General features: G+C 38.8%; 1 protein-coding gene across 2 annotated transcripts in view; it reads left to right on the top strand.

Annotated features, from left to right (window-relative positions):
* Positions 1–24,567, top strand: part of SPAG9 (sperm associated antigen 9) — a 63,398-nt gene that overhangs the window by 1,773 nt on the left and 37,058 nt on the right. For both annotated transcript variants that reach the window (XM_068413064.1, XM_068413063.1), the window contains exons 2-3: positions 4,747–4,867; positions 15,850–15,920. In XM_068413064.1, coding sequence (XP_068269165.1) covers positions 4,747–4,867; positions 15,850–15,920 — 192 coding nt within the window. The remainder of the gene's footprint in view (positions 1–4,746; positions 4,868–15,849; positions 15,921–24,567) is intronic.

The raw sequence follows: 24,567 nt of genomic DNA, 5'->3' as shown, positions 1-24,567 counted from the left end.
TAGTTCTGACACAAGCTGCATCTAAAAGGCTCTTTTAGAAAACATATTTTATTTTTATTAAGAGAGTGAGAGACTGAGAGACTGATAAATATTTTCTGAACTAATTCATGAGAAAATCAATCGGGCTTGAAACACAAGGTAGCATTTGCCAGATTGACAAAAGCCAGCCTTGGGCAGCAGAACATAAACCATAAAGCTCTTCAGGAGCTGCGCATATTGCACTGCAATCCCCATTTCTTTGTGTCATGATACATTAACTTGAGGGGACAAGCATTATGCAGTCTAAAAACTAGTACTCATGCTTCAAGACAGCTTACTGATGCTTTCCAAAGTGCAATTAGACCAAAGACCGTATTTTCAATTGTAAGCACAAAGTTCATCTTTTTGATATGTGCTGAGATCAGTTATGCCGTACGTATGTGAAAATGTCTGTCATAGATAAAGCACGGTATGTTCACGAGAGGTACCTGTCTTATTCAGACTTGATTGTTGTAACTATTTTTTCTGAATGTTGAGATAATCTGATGGGTTCAGTATGGTTGAAGCGAAAGGAGGGAGCATGAATATAGCACTGTTTTTCTTGGACAAATTCTTGGCTTAGTGTCTTTCTTTCCTTTTGTTGTTCTGGGCCTAGTTCTCGGTCCTGTAGGTAACAGTCATGATCTTTTTAGTTGCTGTGAAGTCACTTGTCTGACTTTTAACATGGTACGTTTTGTGATACAGCTAAAGAAATAGAGGAACCAGCTGTTCTGCTTACAGTTCTGCATAACTTATCTTCCCACTTAGTGACTGTTAGGCAGCATGCCCTGTCGCAAAGAAGTGGGAGAGGAAGAAGGATTTGGGGTTCTGCTATTTTATACACTACTAAGTTTTACTTCCGCAGAAGTGTACTGCCCCATACCTGGGGGTGTGTGGCTAGCAGAAGGGGTTTTGGAAACAGGATCAAATCTACTCACTCCTTTTAGTGATGTCAAGCTGTCTAATACATCTTTTAGCTTTTCTGCTGTTGGTGGGATTAAGCTGTTCTTGAAATCTAATGTTCGATACATGGTTGCTACTTTTGCAACCATGAAAAAGGATTTAACACCATGAAAATTAATTTAAGTAATAGTGGGAACTTGGGGCTGCCTTTCCTTACTGTTCCCAAAGTTAACTTTCTTCCTCAGGATTGTGTATTAAGTAAACACTCTGCAATAGGAGTTCAAGTATTTTTAATTTATGTGAGAGCAAAACTGAGATCCATTTTACAAAAAGCTTGCTAAAATAGTGTAAAATTTACTTGATTGTTTTCAGTTACATATTTTTTATCTACCCCAAGTCCAGCTGAGCTGGCTTCATAGTTAACTTTACCTACTCCAGGAAGAAGATGCCATTGGCTGAAAAGCTGGCACCATTGCCACAAAAATTACTGAAGGGCATGTCACAGGGTAATAAAGACTGCCGGGTAGGTGGAACTCTGACATCAGATATGCTTAGTATTGCACCTGGATCGTGTGATGGGAAAACAAGTTGAAATATAAGGAAGCAGATGATGACATAAATGTAGGAAGAAATGTTTCGTTTGGCTAGTACCGTATTACTAAGTGATTAAATGGTTCAGGTGTGTATGCTGTGCTGTTCCATTGTGTAGTCCAAGTTCATGTTTATTGCAATGATTATTGGTGTAAACTTTAAGTAGATTTAAAATTGATTGCATAAAGACTTATAAATCTTATTTGTGAAGTGCTTTTTCATACTTTTTATTGGAGGTCTTTAAGAACAGGTTAGACAAATGTCTGTCTGAAATGACAGAGTTGATACTGTCAGGAGAAAATGGGAAGGATTAAATGGGAGTTGCCAAACATGGTTTATGAAGGTATCACAGGCTTGGATTTCAGCAGTAGGCATGAGCAGAAGGAGGCATGCATCATATCCTGTGCTTGCACCTCATTATATCTGAATCAAAATCAGGATCCAGACATCAACACTGAGCATCAGGGCCTTGAAACAATATGACCTTTTAAGGACCATTCTAGCTGTATCTTCTGTAATCTTGTGGTATTTAGTCTGATTGTAAAGACGTGTTGGTGTCCTTCGGCTTGTTCTCAAAAAAAAAAAAAAGTGCCAAAAAAATCTCACTTCTTCTTAGAGTTGTAAGATATGGCTTTGTGGCCTAGACAGGGGATGTCACTTAAAATGAGGAAAGCTAGATTTTTGTCTGCCTCAGTATTTTGTGTAACCAGTAGCTCGGGTTGAAATAAGAGAATGTTTAGTATCCGTATATTGAGCAGCTAACATGTTCCTACACGTACTGCTGCATTTACATTAAGCAATGCAGAAGATGTGTGATATTTGAGTGTATTGTCAATGTAAATAGATAAAAAGAAGTTGTCTTTTAATATGGGTGCTCAGCGTATCCTTGGCTGCCGTGGTGGCTTATCTGACTAGTCCTTCCATCATAGTCATACAGGCTTAGTCAGGACGAGATGATCCATCTCCTGGGGCTCTTCCTGTGTTAATACTGGCACCAGAGGAGAGATAAAACCAAACAGAAACATCCAAAGTCTAAAGTATTCAATCCATGATTTGATCTGGTATAGTTTTCAGCAGAGGAAAAAAAATTACCCAGCTCTAATTATAAAAATGCTTTGAAGAGATGTAACTTGCTTTCATTTTGTTAAAGTTTGAATTTAAACTAGTAGAAAATAACAAAACCGTTTAATGCAAAACCAGTTTTAGTACTTGCAGTTGAAGAACTTGAGAGGAAATACAAAATGATATAATGATATCTATCTTTAGTTTCATGAGTAACAATGACATTGATGGCTTTGAACGGCTGCTTATTCAAAAGTATGATTGTCACTGGCCTTCTGCAAGTTATGAGACACATATGACTTTGGGAAATCATCAGAGAAGCAACTAAACAAAGATGTTAGTTTTATAATTCTTCTTTCATGTTTACCCGTGTTTAATTTAAAAAACCATGTTGGTCTTTAGCTCCAGTGCCAAATTTCTGTCAAACTTTGAAGGCCTTTTTAAAAAGGGAGTCTGCTAAGAATAAACCAGACATGACTTGAATCTTTAATATAAAAGGGGCAAAACTCTTGTGTCACTTACTACAAAGGAGACATGAAACAGGTTTAACGTTTGAGTTTTTCAGTATTACATTGACAAATTAATATTCCCAAACTTTATGTTGAGGGGGTAGAAATGCTTTTTGCACCTCTGTCTTTTTGAAGTGGGAGAACTCAGTTTAAATTGCAGAACCCAAAGCGATGCTACCTGGGCTACTCTCAGCTGTTTCTCAATTGTTTCATGACTTAGCTTCAAGCACAGTCATATGAACACCATGCCTAGTCCCGTGATAGCCGAGGAGAGCTTGTCTGAAAGGAACTCTTGTTCCACTTCATAGGTTTTGATGTGTTTCTACATCTGAAGTAATTTTTAATCAAAACTTCTGATGACCCTGCTAAACTGAAGCTCTTTTCATGGGGTTATAAGTTTCTGCTTTTGTAAAAGCTATAAAACACATTGGCTAAAACTTAGTAGTAGCTTATTAAAAGTTGATGTGTGAGCATTTGAAGTATTTTTCCCACTAAGTTTTCCTAGCAATATGTAGGAAAAAATTCTATTAAAATCACCTATAATATTACTGGTTTTGAGTTGCTGCCTTCTCTGTCTCTTAGCTCTCATGTGGTACCCAGCTGCAGCTTGCTTTCTGACCCTTCAGCTGTCTTGGATGTTTGGGGTTTTTTTCCTGCAAAGGCTTCTGGTATGCTTTTCCTCCCCGTACGATGAGCCTTCTCCGTAACTTGTGTTTGTGGCCTTGCCTTCTCTTTGCAATGCAGAACAGAGAGTACGACGTGACCTAAGACATCTTTGGTATTAGACGCATTCTTTGTGCTACCAGTACACACTGCGCTTAAGTTTCTGGTTGAGAAAAATATCAAAAATATGCTTTTAAAACTGCTATAATGATGAATTGGTAACTTTAATGTTATAAAATGTAAACACTGATATGTACATCAATGAACTCCAGAATATTGTGAGACACAAAGTTGGTAAACCAAGGTAGCAGAGAATGATGGTGATCAGCACAATTGCAGAGTGCCCGTGAATAGTTTTCTATGCAGTTGACAGATTGCAGGAGATGGTTATTAAGTATTTGATGAAGACTGTGAGCATTTTATAACTTATCAAATGATAACAGAAATTGGGTGGGAATGAACAGATAGTATGTAATTTTGGTTGGCACTATTGCTGGCATGTCCCTGCTCTATAGTGTTTACCTTCATGGCTTACAGGTGAAGACTTGCTTCACCGGTGTTCAGTCAAATCTAAGGATACCAAGACTCTCTGTGTTCACATGCAGTGTTGGTAGGTGAGTGTGTGAAGTTAGGAAAGAATGAAATAATTCATATTTATGTTAGTCCCAAGCAGGCTTCTCTGAAGTAGTTGGCACTTAGTTGATAGCGATTGCACAGAGCGATCTAGGTGGGATGCTTGACTGATGGACACTGGACTAAAATAGTGTCCTTCAGGTTTAAATGTGGGCGGTAGATCTGGGAAACCTGCTTGCACCCTTCCTTGCTGTGAAGGGCTGCTGTGTTGTTTCCTTCATGCTGCTTGAAGTGAAAGTCTTTTCAAAAACAAACCTAGGAATGGCTGTGTAGCTGTTCTTTCACTTTGCAGAAAGAACTTTGCTCAGGCTTTTTAAAAAAAGATCTGTAATTAATCGTTGAGTCTAACTTCACTTTCTTTGTTTAGAAATTCATCGAGTTTGAAGATTCTCAAGAACAAGAGAAAAAGGACTTACAGACCAGAGTGGAAGCATTAGAATCACAAACTCGACAGCTTGAACTAAAAGCAAAAAACTATGCTGATCAAAGTGAGTAAAATATATTACACTCCCTTTAAGTTATATTAGTGCATTTTAAATTTCTTTCTGTAAAATGATAATACACATGATAAATATCTGTGCTATTCGATTCCTGTATTTTGACAGATAACTGGTTTAGCTCTTGTGCAAGTTTGTTTTCCTTAGAATTAAGGCAAACAAATTAGATATAAGATTGTGCCTTGTAATCTGAGTCTTCTGGTATCCTACTTGTTGTTTTGTTTCCCTTTTAGACTGTGCTATTTTCATGTTTAGCAACTTTTTCAGGAGATATTTGGAACTTATTCCCTTGTTGGTGATCATAAAATAAGCTAATTTTCTTCCCATTAAACTGTTGTCTGTGCTAAAAATAAATGTAATTTTTGGGTTTAGAAGCACTGCTGAGATGAGAATACCATTGATGCTGATTCTCATGAGCTTTTGTATAATTTTTGTTGAATTATTTATTTCTATGAGGCATTTAGTTTTTACAGGAAAAGAGTTAAGGAAGAACACTTCCACTTCTAGAGCAGTTCTGTGTAATTTATGAAAACTTGTGTAAGTTTTGGAAAGAGATAAGGATGATCACTTTTCCTGAAATACTGAAAGCTACAATGTGAATATGTTGTAGCATAGACAGCTTTGATTGTTGGGCCATGCAGAAATGTATAATCAGGCTTGATACAGTCTTACAAGGTTGAGATAAGATCAGTTTCTAAAAGCAGAGTGCCAGTTGTCAAAAGAGCACCTTTTCACCAGTTCTTCCTTTATTTCTACTTGGTCAACTTTCCTGCCCGTAACACAACAAGCTATAGCTCTCTCTTTGAACTTAAGGTGTAATAATCTTCCTGTAAAGTTCAATTTTCAGTGGCATGAGTGAGTCTGTAGCAGGGTAGAAGTATTAGTGCACTAGTGTTAAGATACGTAGGTGACACGCAGAGCTGAATCTTTCTAAAGTTTGAATGGTTTAGAATGCTGTTGGCAAATCTGAGAGGCATGTTCTTCTTCAGGTCCATTGCAGTTTAAAATATTCTCAGATTCTGTACAGACGGTGATGGAGGAACACTTCAAGCAGTCTTTTCTATCCTGAAAACCAGGATGATTGTTTCCCCAGAGTGTATCTTTATAGATCAAGTCAAGCTAAAATGGATAATTGTAAGGCATATTATAGAGACTTGTATCAGAAATGTGATGGTTCTTGTGAATGGAAATGTGTGTGTGTTTAAAAGCAGCAGAAGAGGGGAAAAGAAAACATTGTAACAAGAGTTGAGTGGTCTGTTTTGGTAACAAAGGACACTGTTTCCAGAAGGCCTGAGCTCTAAGCCCACAGCCCAAACAACTTGTTAATGGGAGACCCTGTACTCTGACAACAGGATTATGGCATCAAGATTGCATCATGTCATATATGCCATTAATTTTTCTGTTAGTACAATGAAAAGCACAAATTAGTTGCACAAAAAAGAAAAATCATTTGGATTCCTGGCAATGTATGTGGCAGCATACCTGGAGTTTCTCTTATAGAAATTGCACTTATCATATACTGATGTACATAACACCATTTAATGTTCTGTGAATATGTGTGAAATTATTTTTTTTTGCCTTGAATATTAAGCTTTCAAATATATATGATTTTAAACTTTTAATTACATTGTGTGTGTATATGTGTGTGTGTATATATCATAATGAAAGTGTTTGCATGAGATGCTCAATTGTTCCAGTAGAACCACTGAGTCTTGGCTAGAACTACTTTTTTTGTAAGAAAGTGTTGTTGAAAACTGTTATCATAACAGCATAAAGTTCTGGTGTTAGAGCATTGACTTTTAAACCATTCAAAAATCTTTTTATTGGAGAATAACCTTTTGTGATGGCAAAAATGTAACTTTGGAGAAACAATAGGTTTGTGTTGAACATTGAGTTTTGCTTATGGTTTGGGTTGATAAGTTGTCTGGGACAACATGAAAGACTTACGAATATTTGACATGCTGCTGATGCAGAGCAGGATCAAAGGGGACATAAACACAATTGTTGAACACCTAATGAATATTATGCAAGTGAACTGTTTTTTTTTTTGTGCTCTAAATTTCTAGGGTATGAAAAGTATACTAGTGTAAGTAGTCTAACTCCTGCATTACCTTTTTGCTGTTTTATAGGCAAGGCTGTCTATATGTCCTGTGATACCAAAGATACCAATGTGTCACTTTAATTCACTGGGTGCAGCTACAAGTCTTCTAGCTATATTTCTTTTTCTCTTCTACTTCCCATACTACTGCCTGTGCATCTAAATTACTCTGTGGTATTGCCACTTGTTGCCACATCAACAATCAAAATAGTGGTAGTGTTATCATTGATAATGGGAATTGCAAATGCCTGGCACAGAGCAAGTAAACAAAGAAAACCTGGCTTTGCTTTTTTGTGTCAGAGTACAGAGTCTGAGATGGCAACACTGGTTTATGACATGACATAGTTTAGAATAGAAAACAGGTACGATGTGGTCCTATGTAGTACTTTAACTAATAGAGTTTTTGCTTCTTGTAGACTGCTTCTTGTGCTCTGTGTTTTTCCTCAAGTAAGCAAGGCCTGTGAGAACAACTTTTATCCATTAAAAAAACTTCGACTCATTCTCTTGAACACCATCCATTCTGAGCATTTAGTGAAGACTAGTTAGCCCTGGGAGAGGGCAGCTCTTAACCTACATGGTAGGGTTCAGCATGATTGTATGTGCTTATACATGCATGCCAGTTAAAATTGCTCAAGAAGCCATAGTTTTGTTGTCCTGAACTGTAAGTGCTTGTTTTTGCAGTGTTAGTGATCATCACAATAAAGAAAAAAAATAAATATTTCTTTGCACTTAAAGTTATCATGTGGGGTTACACTCATAGCCACATATTCAACCAGCTAGGCTGGAATAAATCTGCCATTTGAAATTAAAGAAGTGAAAAAAGCAGCTTATTTTATGTCAACCAGTTACAAAGTTTCTGTGGTTCACTGGCATTTTTTCCCTGCATTACAAATTGAAACAGTTGCTGTCAGCTACCTCTAGATGAGTGAACTACCATACTCCGCGCTTTCATAGGAGGAAAGGGAAAGAGGGAGAGATGACAGCGTGACCTGGTGGCACTGCTGGGAGGATCGAGAGCCACAGTAGATGATGAAATCCTGAATGGTGGGGGCAGATGCCCATTGAGTTACCACTCCTGCGTGATGTGTAGCACTTGGTCCTGCTATTTGGTGGGTTGTGGTGGTTGCCTAAGTCAAGTTTGCTGCCAAAAAAAGGTGCGACATGTCGCATCCTGGCATGTTTTGGTAAGCTTTACAACTGCTTAAAGGAGAGCAGAGGCCTGAGGATTTGTGACTTCTATTTGAGTGCAGGAATGTGTTGCAGTGGTGTGGCTCTTTGGCCCATGATCCACCTCCTCATCTCACTTTGCACTGCTGCTCTTCTCTTGTAACTTTCCATGGTTTGCCTCTGCCCTCGTGTTGGGGTGCGTTGGCTGTCAGCATTACCTGTGCAGGGAACGGAGGGAAGACAGTGCCTGTACTCTCAGGGGACTGTGGCTTGTGGAAGTTAAAGCAAGTTAAATATCACAAAGTTCCTGGAGATTTGTCTAGGGACGATGTTGGCACAGGCAGAGTTTTTAGAAGCTGTTGCCGTTGGTCTTTAGCAAACTTTAACTGAGTGTGAGCAAATGTCTTTTTTTTTTTTGGTTTTATGACTTGACGAGACTTTCATGGATTGATATTTTTTTTTTTTAACACTTGAATTCTTCTTTTCTCCTTCCCTTCCGCTTCAGTGATGTGTCTGAGGTAGACACCAGTCTTTGATATAATCTTAAACATTTCTTACAAGAGCTTGAGTATATCAGACTTTCACATTATTTCAAGTCTTTGCTGTGGCGAGCCCCCTAGCTCTGCTTGTAATTAGTTTGCAGCATTAGAACGTTTGAAATTTCAAACTTGAATCTGGAAAACTAGGCACTTAGAGCTGTTAAAAACTTGTGATGGCAATACACAGCTCACTTGTCCAGCAGCGATCCACGAGGGCACATGATACTGCTTTGGGTACTGCTCCTTCTTCAGTTACCCAAAGGGATAAATGCCTTTTAGTGCTCACATGATGTGCCACTGAATTCTGTGGGGGCTCTGGAGGTTTAATTTATTTCCCTTCCTTGCCTCCCTCTTTGGGAATGTGAGTTCTTTTTATGTATTTCAGACTGTAAGTTAATGAAATTTTATGGAGTAAAAGACAACTGTAGTGTATTTTAACTTACTACAGGAATGGAACAGCTTTGGAGTATACTATTATTATGATTCTCATAGTAACTTATTTATGAGAAACTCTGGAAAACATGATGTCTGCATGGTTGAAGTGCTTTCTGATGGAGGTGGTAGGCTGTGGGGGTTGAGAGATTTGGTTCCTTTTCTGGATCTGCCTAGTGCTAAAGTACAACCAAGGTAAAATACTGCATTTGACAGGACAGCCAAGGCACAGATATATTTCCATACGTCATAAGTTTATCAAACCTTAGCTTTGTAATTTATGCTCAGGTTAGATTGTATTTGGGGAAAACTATGTATGTTAAAAAAAAAAAACAACAACAAAAAAAACCCCAAAAAACACAACAAAAAAACCCAACAAAAAACAAACCAACCAAACCAAAAAAAAACCCCACAAAACCGAAAAAACAAACCAAGAAACAACTCTTGGTCTTCAGAGCTGCAAATGTTGTGATGCAACTGTTGGGATGATTGTATTTCCCACATCAGGTGACATGGCGCAGCAATTGATACTGCTTGCTGTAGGTTTTATTTGGGATATGAGACAAACGTTTTGGCAGCTGACCTAAAAACATGCAGATTTGTTTTCCTTGGAAGCTAAACAGAACTATTTCTTTCACTGGCTTCAAGAGAAAATGGAAGACCAGATTCTGTTGTGAATCTTCTGCAGATGTTAAGTTATTTGGTGTTTTATTTTCATCTGAGCTCTCCAGATACCATCATTACTGTAATGTACACCCAGATAGACAACCTCTTGATGTCTAATCTGAAGGCATCCAATATTCCAAGATATACCTGCATAGAGGTGCAACAGCAATTTAACACGGACCTGTCTAGTTAACAAGGAGGCTCTAATACGAACTTTTATCTATGAAGCTTAACACTGTTTTGAGATTTGACTTGTGGCTTGCGTATCTGTGCACATGATGATGGGAATAACTAAACTGGTATGAAATACATCTGTCAGTAATGCTATTTCTAGGTATGGCTCAACTGTAGTGTTTATTCTAAGGAATACAAGAAAGCTTTTCAATAGATCCTTGAAAGAAGTTGAGAAGTTAAGGTTTGTTCAGTGGGGGTCTGGATTGTTCTTACATATTTTTCAAAGACTGAGAACAGCAGAACTGATCTTATTTCCAACAAAGAAGGAACAGAACAGCTTGCCTTCTTGTACTTCTTGATTAATGAATTTGGAGCTTACGGTTTGCCACTTCTTTCTCAGTGCAGCTGTTTCTCATATATATTGGTTTCTCTTCAAGGCAGGTTCCCCCACTGCCTTCCCTACACTGTGCCTCGGGTATTATTTACTAAACTTGAAGAACCTTTCTATAAGGAGAAGTGTGAGCATTTCTTAGTTCCTTTCCTGGCTGCCTGATGTTGTGAAGTTAAAAGAGAACCTGTTTCTGTGCTGTGGGAATCAGTAGCCCACTAGATGGAGCAGAGGGTACGGTCAGCTCCGGAGCCTGCGCCCAGTCCTCCTGCCAGGCTGGAGGTAAAATAAAATGGAGTAGAAATTTAGAGCGGTGATTAGCCTGCTTTAAACTCGGCTATTAATATACCTGAACAAAAGTGGTGAGAGGAGGTTGAAATCTGCTGGTGTATAATTAACTTTTTCAAATTAAGGGAGTATTGTGCTAGTGGTTTAGGTGCTGGAGTTTGATTGCTATAGTAATTCTATTGCTGTAAATGTTGCAGCAATTAAGAAAATGGCTTTAAATGTCTTTTAGAGTCTTACATTCCTGAGTTGTCACTCGTTATCTGGCTTTAAAAACAAATCCAGTCTGCTGTAGCTTCTGTGGTCATGCTGACTTCATGTTGGAGTTTCTTAAAAAGTTACTTGCTTCAATAACCAAATGTATAAATGAAGCATGCCACTGTTTTCCAAACAGTCAATTAAGCAAAACTTTTCTTGGTGGAACACTATTTTGTCCAGAGACTAGGCAAGAAGTTGGTGATAGATCCAAATTATTTTTAACTTGATTTTGGCTAGAAGTTGGCTTGTATATATCCTTGTTCATTTGGATTTCAACCTTTGAGGGATCTCCTGGCATATGGCTGTCTTCATAGTAAATGGTTGTAGCAAAATGTTTAAGGAGATTTTTTTTAAGTTTTATGTCAGGTTTTTGGTGATAAATTAGAGTGATTTTTGTGGGTCTGAGACATAGTGGATACTTGAACAGTCCAGAAGTGTCAGGGATGAGACCATGCAGCTGTATGTGTTGATAGTTGCTATCAACAGAGCATTCTTGACAGCTAAATTATCATCATAATTTAAAGTGCCCTACGTTTTAAACTGAGAATTAGACCTATAGTTCACAGTGGTAAGAGCTACTTGAAGACAGTGGTCTTGTGGAGGAGACGAATTTTCACTTGTTTTACAAATCAGTTTCCTGTGCTGCTGATTTCCAGGTGTTATCACTTTCAGGTTAAATACTTGTTTGATAGCTTCAGTCCCTGTTTCAGCCCATGGTTGATGTGTCTGCTCTTCAGCAACTACTTAATAGGTCATAAGGTGGTCCTGCATCGTGGGATTGATTATGCTTGATCCGTATCTTAAGTTTGGTGTGAGACCTGCTTCTAAGAATGGAGCTGGATGAAAGCTGTCCAAAGAGAGCCTTTAGATAGTCTTAGTGCTAGGAAAGGCTCATTAATGAGCTGGACCTCTGTCCTGCATTGCATAGCAGGAACTTGTAATTCTTCTTGAAGGCATCGTACTGGTTGGATTTGGCGTTCTAGCAGGTCTGTTTCTCTTTCTCCCCTTCAGGCTTATCAGCAGTTTGAGGCAGAGGACAACATACAGATGGAGAGTGTTCCAAACTTGGTAAAAGCCATCAGACTTGGGAGGTAAGCTCTGATTTTTGAACAGGCAGGGTGGGCAGCTTTGCTGCCTAATTCTTCATAATGCTGTCAGGAGGCAGAAATATCCGGAGGCTTCTCTCTAGTTTGCTATAATATTTTATCTCCCATTTTTAGTCTTGATTGGTTTGATTTGAGAGCGCTTTGATTAGGACTGGCACTTCAGGTCATTGAATGTGTTAGGACATTGACAGTGCTGGAGAGGGTTGCAGGTAGACTGTGGGCATTAGTTTGTGGTGTTGTTCCAGTGAGGTGATTTATTAGCCTAAAAATACTAGAATATTTATGTTTTATGCTCATCCTTGTGATGCTGGAAGACCTTTAAAATTTTTCCATGTAGACTTGCAACCATGAGTAGTGTATTGTATTTTGCACGTGTAATATCTTACACAATGTGATGTTGCAATGTAATATTTTCCATGGTGTAACAAGGATATAACTGCTTTATAAAGACGTATTATGACAGAAACAATGGATATTCTGCTTTCAGGATGTATATCATCAAACTGATTTTATCATCTACTCATTAAGAATTTGATATCTTAGTGGGAAAAAAAAGTCTTAGACTGAAATATCAGAGGAGCTTCTTGTATTGTTAGTTAAGTCAAATTGATGGGAATCGTGTCTGGTTGCCACCTTGCAGACCCAGTGTGTCTCAGGCAGTGCCAGCGCCCAGCTCTGTTCCTCTTGGGGGGATGTTATCAGAGTGGTTCCAGACTTCCACTCTTTTGTGTGCTGGTGGAGCAAAATGGAACTGGCAACAATTTGCTTTTACATGTACTTCTGTGTGCCAGCGGAAGGCATTTTTTTCAGTCTCCTATTTCACTGCTATTAGCTTCCTGTTACTCCTGATGGGAATGTACCTTTAATAGTGACTTAAGTTTCTCCAAGGTTTTGGGGCCAGAATCTGGTGGTCTTCCTCAAAATTCTTCTGGCTGTTCTTCACTAGGTTCAGGTATCTTCTGTGTTCAAGTCTGTGGTGATCTCTCATCCTCAGGGAATAGCTGATCTCTTCTCCAGTGTTTAACTGGAAGATGGAAGCGTGTTCTGTTGGTTGGCTGTTTTGTCAAGATCTTATCTTTGATGGGAGACATGTTTTGGGTAGAACAGGTTTCTGGTGACATGTATCATCCTGCTGGTATTGGAAAAGCCTGTTCTGAGGACTGTTAATGTGGTATCTGAGGGTATATAAACTTAGTGTATATCCGCTTATGACTGAAACTTCCAGCTATAGGACTGTAACGTGTTACACAGCTGGAAGTGACTTCCAGAAATGCTGAATGTCAATTACATCATCTTCTAGGGCCTTCATTTTTTTAACCTTTGTATGTAATAAAAGTAGTTATCAGGTTTAATGCAGGTATCCTTCTTGACTGTGCAGTACCCGTATCTATGTACATTTGTCTTCTATGACTTGATTTAAGGAACTATTTAAAATTGGGCCATAGAAGGAGAAAATGGTGTGCTTCGTTATGGAACCTCGACCGTTGTGAAAGTGTTTGTTATATCCATAACAGTGGGAAATGCTTCTGTGGATTTCATGAAGGTAGGTTATGGACAGGTACGAAGGAGGGTGTTTGTCACACCTAATGTGGCACTAATCTTCATTAAATGCACTGTGTCAAGTACTTTTCCCAGAATCCACCAGATAAAATTGATCTCTATGAGCAAGTGTTGGCTGCACTGTCTAGACATGAGTGTACCGGACATCGGGGTGCATCGCTGTGGTTTCTTTGCAGGTTCCTGGTGAGGTCATGGTATTGAACCCCGACTTCACCACACAGCGTGAAGCAGCGGCGTTTCCCAGGGAGGCGGCGGAGCTGCGGCAGGGCTGCCTGCCTCTCGCCGGTGCCTCGACGCTGTTTCTAGGGCAGGGAGTGAGTTGCACAAAACACGAAGCCAATTAGTCATGCAGTTTGCACTTTTTGATTTCCACACTATTTGCCTGTCCTAAAGCAGGCCTAGCACAGCAGAAAGGTTACCAAGCCCTTGGTCTGCGGGGAACTGTAATGCAAAGCCCGGAGATGGTGGATTCCCACATGAGTGCAGCCATCGCTGGATGGGGTGTGGGCAGCTAAAGCTGCTGCGCTCTGCCTTGTAGCTGCCAACTCTTTACTGCTGGGATGTCTCTGATGGTCAACAGTTGTAAAATGTAATTACTTCTGACTAGAATGCCCATCAGTCTAAGATAGAGGATAAAATTTGTTTTGTCATGTCAAACTTTGTAACTATAAATTCTGACACTTGTTTCTGTAGACACTTACCTCAGGCTTCCACATAACCTCCCTTTAAATGTATGAGGAGGTTTAAAGCATCTATTGCCTAAAATAATAAACTAAGTTCTTCCATTCATTAGATATCATTGTGTCGTGCATTGCCTCTCAAAAATACATGTGTATGTATTGTACTGTAAAATATATCCTTATATATGTTGTGCTGTAAACACTTGTACATCACTTACTGCTATTTGACCCAAAGAGCTTTTGTTCACTTTGATAACAGTGCAGAAATGAAAGTGTTCGATTGTGCATTAGTATGAATAAAAATTGATGTAATATTTTTGGTCAGATATTTATAGGTTGAGTGCAAAAGGTTGTGTCAAGGAACTTAATGTTCTTATAAGAGCAAGATTAGATTAGGAGCTAAGAATGTTTACGCAGATTTGAGTGAGTAGACAATTACATATTTTGGTTCCAGCATTTGACTCTGGCAAAAATGTTTTTGAAAGGTACTTACAATAAAATACTGTGCCAAAATACAGATTTATGCAGCAGAAAGAAATGGTATGTTGAGAATTAATTTTCGGAAGACCCAGTTGACAATATGAAAATGTGCAAATGGCAGAGAAGATGCTGGCATTTGTCTTCAGAAAATGTGTGTTTGGCAATGAGTCTCTGGAGACATGTAACTATAAATGTGAAGTTTCCTAGGGGTATTTAAAGACAGCAAGTGGAATAAAAGAAGCTCAGTTACAGAACTTAAAACACATGCTTATGTCACATAAATATTGTGCTCAATATACCCAAACAAAAAGATGGAATTCACATCTCAGCAGAAAAAAAATGTTTTATATTTGAATGGAAAAAACAAGTTGTGTGAAGGAAGTTCTGAATTCTTTTAGCTTTTCTGCAGGTTAATTGCACAGGGATATCAGTTTGTTCCAGCTCATCTCCTCTTAATATGAACTTAATTGTCTAAAGTTCTACTAAATCTGCTAGATGTATTTTTAATTTATTGGAATACCTACAGGAATATTCAAATGTTTTCTTTCCCTGAATCTATTGCCTTAATACTCAGTGAAATATGAGTGCATGCCACCAGAAGTCTTAATTTCTGTACCACAACATAAGACTTGAAGCTATTTTTAAAAATACCTTGTTTATGTTCGTCCTAGTTAACCACACACAATCTCCAGAGGTGTTTATGTTCTAGGAAACCAAGGTAGAGCCTTAACGGAGCTCACCGCTCTCATCTGAGATTGAGTCTGGCTGTGTGACATGGCTTCTGCCTCTTCCTACGGTTTCCACGTACACGTGTGAAACAATCTGGATTGTTGCAAGCAGTAAGCTGTGCTTGAACGTAAAAATCTCCTCTCATTGGACTAGCAACCAGCTAGGGAAAATAGTACTTGGGCTTTTTACGAGGACTGCAAATCATAAGATTGTGCTGCTGATGATGTACTTGGGAAGCTCAAGTGTTGAGAGTTTAAAAACACAAGAACCAGCATACTTTTGTCCTGCTCTTTGCTATTCACTACTAAGAATACTCATCTCTGCTCTGGTTGCCTAGTCCTAGGCAAGTCAGTCTCATTTACTAGAACTCTTTAGAATTTAATTTTAATTCTTTAATTTTTCTTCTTCCAGTTAGCAGACTTGAGGAGAGGGAGGCAGAACTCAAGAAAGAATACAATGCACTTCATTCAAGACATACAGAGGTAGGTTGTTATGCCAAGAGGAATTCAGGGTATCTGTAAAAATGTAGATCTGTGGAAAACTTTGTGTTGTGAGCAATTGGGAAAATTATTGGACGTTTTGGTTTATTCACTGATGCTTGGATGTTTGTATTGCTAATGTTAGTTGTAGCCAGGCTTCATTTGGCTATTTATTTTTTCTGTTCACATCTAATTGTCTGTTTCTCCATGTTAGTTTGATTACATTCTTGTTAATCTTATAGCTTTGTCAGATATTCGGAAGTTTTAAAAGACAGGAATTTGCTTTTTTGTATTTCAAAGGCAATTCTTCAAAGCACAAACAAACTTCAAAAAAATAGAAATGAAATTATAATCTCAGGACTCTTTCCAGCAGTTTTCTGTGTTGCTTTTACTTGTACTGTTGAAGAAAAAAACACGTTCAAAAACTGGCCTCCTACTGAGATTCGTGATTAAAAGAAGTACCTGCCATACATATTGATAGCTATTGAAAATGGTGTTTGCTAATGAAGATGGAACAAGTTGGACCTTGTCTATTAAATTAAATAAATAAAAGCCACACTTTTAAAGTTGGTTCTAGAGCAAAAAGGGACTTGCAATGCTTTGATGTTTAGTAGCAGGTCATCTTTCCCGTGCAGGGATGCTTCCTGCCTAACTAGGATACTTATTTTAGTGAGGAAATCGCTAGGTTCTCTGAAAATGCTGATTAATCTGGAGTCCTGATATTGAGCACAGTTGTTCTCCTTACTGTGATTGCTTTGCCTTTGTTTGAAAGGTCAGCTGCTTTTAGATCATCGCTAACAAAGAGGGGAATGCAATACTGACTGCTCCTCGTTCAAAAGACCACATGTGGGGAAAGGGAAAGCAAATACAGATGTCTGATTTGGTTATTTTTAATACTTCCATAGCAATCTTAAGATGAACATGTTATACTGACAACAGCTGAAATGGTTTGGAACCACAACCAGCATGTAGCTCTGGAGTATTGAGTGACAAGAATTCTGGAGCTCTTAAATAAAAATATTCATGTATTTACTAAAATCCTAATGTATTTAAGATCACATTTGTTACGAAATAGTTGCTTTAGAATGCTGCATCTGTTGAAAACTGGAAATTTAAGTAAAATGAGAAGTGACAAAGCTTAATACTGCCCACTTAATTTTGCATCTCTTTGCATTGTAAGTACTTCAGAGTAGTGTGTGCTTGCAAAGTTTTGGTTTATTTTAGTTAGCACCTATGGGTACAATCACAATAGAAAGGGCACAGATTTTTATTGAATCCTGTTCTGCAGAGTTCAAGATAACTAAATGTATTGGGCACCCTTAATTCAATGAAATGCTAATGAAATCTTCTGAATATCTTTTTACGTAGGTTTTGCTCCAAAATGGACAACAACCTCTACTGGTTTGATTCCAATTTATTAAATGCTTTTACATCTTAAATTCACTTTCTTTGGTGTAGGGAGAGGTGTTTCCTTGGGCTTTATTATGGAGGTGACTATGTCCTTTCTTCATAAAGAAATAAGCTGTAATGCAACACGGTATATTCATACCTCTGTGCTCCTAAAACCAGGTCTCATGTTTTCTGTGCCCCTTCCTTTCAGCATGGTTACTTCTTTCTTTGTTTCCCAGTCTCGGCATTGTTAATTTTTTTTCCTTTTGAATGTTTCACCTCTCTGCCTTAGTTACATAGCTTCTAAAACCAAAAACCTTTACCTTAGGTTATTTCTGGTTTTGTCTATGAAGATTTTGATCTCTGTCTTTAGGTGACAAGTGTGTGTACACTTTGCTAGAGGTACCCAAAATTCTCAGGCCACCAGCTGGCAGCTGCTGAAATACAATAGTATATCCCAGACAGGACATGGAGAGCTGATGGGGTAATGGGTTTGTGGGTTGCAAAGGCTCAGATCCGGGCTGGGGACCAAGGGCAAAGAACAGCTACTGGGAATGTGATTGTTTATAAAAGGTTGGGAGTCTTTTTAACAACTGTGTGACTCAGGAAGTTAACTAGATACTCCTTATCGTCATTTGCAAAGGCTTTTTTGAGCACAGTTAGTCCATTGTGAATCTTGCAAAGTATGAACTTCCTGATGTACCTTGCTTTAGTCATAGACTGTCTCAGGTCAGCATTTTAATGCTGATATCTGGAGTGTGCTTAAGACTCAGGGACTGAAATCCTTGCAGACTGGAAAGGACTGTCTGATAATAGTGCCCATCTTCCCCATCCCTTTTGTGATTTCCTTCTTCTTTCTCCTAACAAATTCTAGTGGTTTAGGTCTATGTAGTAACTTTTTTCTTTTAATGCAAGATATTTTGGCAAATATCGAACCTACCTTAGGCCTTTAGTTATAGCTTAAATACTTCTATCACAATACTTGTTTCTGAAGCCTTTGTTACTTTCATGTTTTTCTAGGAAGGAATATTTTTTTCCTTCTGAATCAGCTTAACCATTGTCTTTGCAAGTGATACATCTTTGGTACTTACTGAAGTGGCAATTGTTTTTCTTTCAATTGACCAGATAATGAACAGAGCGTTAGAAAGATTTCCTTTTTTTAGCTCTAAGATGTTGGCAGTGATTACTTTGACAGATGCTGCATTAAAGATGTGACTTGACTGCATTTTCTACAGTCTTAATTTCCAGCAATTTTTCTTTATTCTGCCTGTCTTCAGTATTTGCCTTTTCTCTATTCCCCTCTTAGTCTTCAATTCACAGCTTAGTATTTCAGACTGGGATGTCTTTCTCTTCCAACTCTTGACTTCACTGGGGCTCTGTAACCGTGTCCTCTTTCAGCACTAACCCTGTATGCTTGTGGCTACCTCTCTGCTGGAGATTGCTGCCCAGCAAGCTCACTGTCTCAGTAGCTCGTGGGAGTTTCACCTAAACAGTTTCAAATGGACCAAGACCTACTTAAACTGATTAAGCCATGAGAAGTTACACCAGTGATGTGAACCAGAGAACTGAATCCCTCACCTGCAGTGTGCGTTGTGATGAGTCCTGGGAGTGCTCCTTGGAGCTCAGCCTGCCAGAGACAGGGCTCTGCATTGCAGCTCTGGGGCACCAGCCTGCCCTAACAACAAGGTGTCTTTGAAGCTGCAGAGACAGCAGGGCTGCCTTCGCTTGTTAAAGCTCTGGGAAGAGGCTTTAGGCTTCTTCACCCTTCTGTTAAATTAGCCTCTGTCTTTCTTGCTGCTCTGTGTAGAGTGGGAGTTGAGCTAATGGATAGCAGTGGAATATATCCCCTTAGGCTTCCTCCCCTGGTAAGTCTGTGCTTGAGCTGACTGGCTTGATTTTAAATGGATTAGGATATGATAAGCTGAGCAGTTGAGTTGGCAGATTGGAAGGTGGAGTGCAGCTGGGTGTTTGTAGCAGGTAGTGGAGAGGATAACTTGTTCAGTCAGAACATAATGTATGAATGTAGCCTGAACATGTTCCGACATCTATGTCGTGATTCCCTGCTTAGTTAACATGCTCTGGTCCCTTGCCTGTCTTTTGCTTGCAGCATATTTTGGTCTTGCACTGATCTTGCTCTGTTCTAATGCTCAGAACAGATGAACAGTAAAGCAGCGTGCTGGAGTTTCTGAAGTTGAACTTCTGGAATCAAACTATGCAGTCTCGTTTGCATCTTTCTCTGGCTATAAAGGACCAGATGCAGGAAATGATCATCCAGCCACAAGGACAGTTTGCCAGAAAGTTGAATGGTTGACAGTGATCTAATCAAAAAAATCTTTGAACCTTTGTGCTCTACAGACTTAGAAAGGAATTTTATTACTCTGTTATAGCTTTTTATCTTAAATACTGTTCTGCTTAATTGAAAATTGACTTGTATATGGCCTGTATAAAAGCAGTCCTGTCTTCTGTGCATACCTGTTGGTGCTTTCTGCCTTTGCTGCAAAGAGGTGATGCACTGCTGCTAGTGACTATTTCAGAGCAAGCCCCCTGAGTAGGAGGTAAAGGGTCTTACTCTCTTTCTGCATATTTAGTGGGGCACACTTCATAACTGTAACACTGTGATTTTAAAGGCTTGGCTGCAGACTGTTTTACCACTCAGTTGGGAAACTGAGGCAAAGCAGTATGTTAGCATCTACTTGAGAGTTGACTAATACCTGTGGCACTTCTCTGCACACATTTCCGAAATAAAACTTTTTTTCTGTTTAAGGAAGTGCTTCTTTTTATCCTTTGGGAAACAGAAAGCGAAGGTTGTTCGATATCTCTTTCCCTGACACACAGAGTATGGGCTTAGTTTAATGAAGCATAATTGGGCCATGGAAGTTTCTCAGTGTTTTGCACTGATACAATGTGACAGAACAGTGAGCCTGTCTCTGGCGTTGGGAATGTACTTTGTCAGGTTCATTTGGATAAACAGATATGCCCAGCAAGTCCCTGTATAGGGAAACAGCACGAGAAGGCTAAGTGGAGATGCCTAGTTATAATTGTGGCTAAGCATGGGTGTACTGGTCATAGTGTTTTTGAGATCAGACTTTAGATATCTGTTCAAGCAAATAGCTTTTCTAAAGCGTTATGCTAAGCATTAGCAGCTTGATGTATAAAGCCTGGATTTAACATCTTTACATGCTATTGTATCTGCCAGCAACATCGTCTTATATGTGGATAAAGATGCATCAGGCTCACCAGAGGGAATGATGCTTTTACTTAGGTGATGAGCTCACGACAAATCCTTAAAGGTAAAAGGTAGTTACATGGAAGTATGTTTAGGACTTTTGTACTGAATCAAGGAGATTCTAGAAATGTCTTTTACCTTAATAAATCTAGATTATGTGGGACACAGAAGGATCTATATATACACAGTTGGTCGCACATTCCCGAAGGGAGGAGCCGCTTGTGGCAAACCTGATTGGGTCTGCAGGATGAACCGCGAGGGCTGTAGCACAGAGCCTGGTCTGACAGCGAAAGAATTACTAAAACCTGTCCTGGGGGAGTTAAAGCATTGACACAAAAAGGAAGGAGGAGTGAAAGAGAAAGGAAGGTATAAAGGAGATGCTCTCAACCTGATTAAGGAAAAGGTGCAGGTAAAAATAACAACAACATGATATATACACATTTGTTTGTGACAAAGAAAGTATCAGGCTTGTGTACATTGGGAGTGGTTGTATTTGTAAGGGTAGGAATAGACACTACTGACAGGATGTTCGTTGTCTTTCACTGAATGCTGAGGCTTAAGATGTAGAAAAACCTGTAACACTTTCTACAGTTGTAGAACTTGTCACGTGCTGTACGAGAAAACCAATCGGAGTATTTTTTGAGATGGAAAGACATTGCATTGCTGTCACTGCATTTGAAGGGAGTGACTTTCATATTCATGCTGTTATGTCTTCAAAAGCTCATTATAGTCAGTTTTTACATGTTGTGCCCTAAAATGAGCTAACACATAAATTGTGAAATGCTGTTAACTACACAAACTCGGAACTTTGAAGAATTACCTTATCTTTAATCCCCTCAGCTAATGGTAATTTAGTAATGTATTTAATTACAACAAAGCTGAAGTGGTCAGTGTTTATGATGTCTTCCTCAGAACTATTGGTCATATTAAAAATATTTGTGGACTTCAGGGGCAGCAAGGTGAGCTGTCAGTAGTAAAAGGTTATGAATGATTAAATATTGACTGCAACTTTTATTGAAGAGAAGGGTAGTAGATGTAGTCCTTTACTTATCATCAGTCCTTTAGTGTAACTTTGTTAAGAATTATGCTGAGTAGAGAGCAACTAAATCCATTTAATTCTATTTTTAAATTGTCAGTAATATTAAAACTTTTTTCTTTGAATAGCTGAGTAATCTCAAAACATAGCAAAACTTTTGATCAGATTCGAGCACTGAGAATGCTAGTGTGTTAATTCATTAGACTTTTTGTTTGGATCAGGATGGCACTTCAAGGATATGCTGAGACTCAAGAGTAATTTAGATTGAAAAGATCTCCTGAGGTCATCTGATTCAAATCCCAGTGGTTTTGGAGGGAGTCCTCAAGATTTTATTGTAGATGAGCAGTTACAGTGAGCTAACTTCCCAGTAAGCTACAGTATTTAATTTATTATTTTAGCCATTTGTTTAACTGATTTCTAGAAGTTGAGAATCCATGCACTGTGTCTCATGACTCTGCAGCACCAGCTGTGTAGTCCCACTGTCCCATGGGTAGGGAGGGAGGGGGAGGAACTTAGCTCTTTGGGGACAATATTCCAGTATTAACTTTTATCCTTGGGACCCTGGATCGAGGCAGTGTGTGGACTTTACATGGGGGTACCGCTGTGTTTCTGATCTGTGGGACACCACAGGCATGTGGAGCCTGGATATGTGGAGAAACTGCCATGCTGCACTGCAGAGGCACATGATGCATACATTTGGTTTTTCATCTTATTTTTGTGTTCCTGTAGCTTACACGCTTTACACTGAAGTATGTGACCTACGGATTTGCTTATTTTACCATCAGCATCATTTTCATCCTCAGAACAATACTAAACTACATAGTCCTTTAAACTGACCTGCCCTCTAGCCTCTGTATGTGGGTGATAAATATGATGAGACATTTCAGTAAACAAAAGAATAGACTGAGGAGAGGGATGAAAATAGGTTAAACCATGTACTTGGCAAAATATGAAAGTTGTGCAGCTGTTACTGATGCCACTCTTTTTTTTTTTTTTTCCCCCATGTATTTGTTGTTCCCTGGAAAGGTACTAGTTACTCAGCTTCTGTTCGCTAGCTAAAAAGCACCACAGATGTTCTGTTTAAAACTTTACTTTGAGAAACCAACTGGTGTGCTGCAAACGTGTTTGCAGGTCGGTCAGCTTCTGTTCAGTAATGTCTCCCTCCCATGACGAGGGAATTACACGAACAGGATACGAAATGGTCTAACATGCATTTCAAAGTTATGCATTGTTTTCTGCCCTGGAATTTCGAAATTAATTTGGATTGTAATAAACCTGTTGTCATATAAAACTATGCACAGGAACCATTGGAACACCTAATTTTGGTTTCTTGGTGGAAACGGAAAACCCAAGGGATTTGGATAGTTGAAGGTGGAGCTTTCAGTTCTTTTGGTTGCTTCTGTGTATGAGCAAGCGTTAAAAGAATTCAGAAAGCAAATGAGATGGACCTAGTAAAATGCTGCATTTATATCATTTTGTTGGAGGATAAATTTTGTAAGCTTTTGATAGCAGTTGAAGTATATTATGTAATGTTTCTCTAAAAATAGCAAGATTTTTTTTTTCTAGTCTGAATTATATTAATTAGTTCAGGTGAATGCTGGGAAAACCAGGATGTGTACGTAACCAGTAGTTACCATATAAGTTACTGATTTATAGAATATCCATCAACTGGGGTATTTTAAGCCAATTCACTCTGCCAAAAAAATCTCAGAATATATATTCATATATAGCTAATGCTGGCAAGCAGTGTTTGGAGAAGCTGATATTAACTGAAGTTAGTAGCAGCCGAAGGTCAAGCTTATGGGCCTTGGAAACATCAGCCCCGACTTGAAAGTAACACGTAGATGTAGGTTTCCAGGTCCTGCTGAATTCAGTCCTACTGTATGCAAGTGCCCCCAAAATGAAAGGTTATGTGCTATTGGTTGTACAAATGCCTGTTAATAACGCTATTCTAAAAGTGTGTGTATACCCTTTCTAGAACAGCAGAAGAAACTAGTTTTACAGAAAAGTTTTTTTTTTTTCTAGAGGAAACCTTTGAGGTGTGACCTGAATATGTCTCAGGGAAAAAGTACACTGAATTCTTCGCAGTACACCTATGATTTCTTTCTTTTTTTTTTTTGTTCAGAGTGCCCTGTTCATCTTTGAATGCGAGTGCAGAAATGCTAAAAATACCAAATGTCATGTAGGCTTCTCTTCAGGCTTTCCCAGTTTTCATTTCAAAGACGTATGTCCAAATTAACCTTCTGGAGTGATGCAGCGATACCTATTACTTCTCCCCATGCGTGTCCCAGATCAGTTACGTCTGAGTAGCATCATCCTTTGGCCGATTGGAATCGGGGTTCATTAAATAAGTCATGACTGCAGGAGGCAGCATGTTGGCCTGTGGCTGTCTCTCTTAAAAGAAGGAGAGCCCGCAAGCAAAGCACTTCTCGAGTGCTAAAAATCCACAGGCACTCAGTCCTTCTTATGAGATGTCAGTCTAGATAATTTAAAACCAAAGCTTTCTATATTCTCTGTAAGTGAACTTAAATCTATTTGGATGTTGGAAGAAAAAAGAGACGAGACGCTGACTTTGTGTTTCTGTCTATGGAAGAATCTGATTCTTAGTTTGTAGATTCCTTATGTTTAATATTTGATGTGCATATTGTCTGACCTTTGCAGTTCTTTGCAGTTAGGCTGTAGTGAAATGTACTGTGTGTCATACAGTAAATGTTAATATCTGTTGGACATAGAGGTCTTCAGAGGCTGTTTAACATTTCAGAGGCTGTTTAACATGACACTTCTGTTCAAAACTCTTGTTTGTAATATCATATGCACTTTGTGTGCCCTTGGGATGTTTCCTGTGCATGAATGCACAAGTAAGTTCTCAAATTTTTTTTATTTATTATGGGCTTCTCTTCTGGTTTGTGGTTTTACACACTGTATAATTTTGCTTCTTTCTTTATCTATTTCTTTAATGTTTCTGAATACTTTTACTATTTTTAGCATTACAGGGGAAG

The sequence above is a fragment of the Nyctibius grandis genome, chromosome 15, assembly GCF_013368605.1.
Source record: "Nyctibius grandis isolate bNycGra1 chromosome 15, bNycGra1.pri, whole genome shotgun sequence".
NCBI classification, from domain to species: domain Eukaryota; kingdom Metazoa; phylum Chordata; class Aves; order Nyctibiiformes; family Nyctibiidae; genus Nyctibius; species Nyctibius grandis.
The sequence above is the reverse complement of the archived record's forward strand: the minus strand, read 5'-3'. Positions and strand labels throughout refer to the sequence as shown.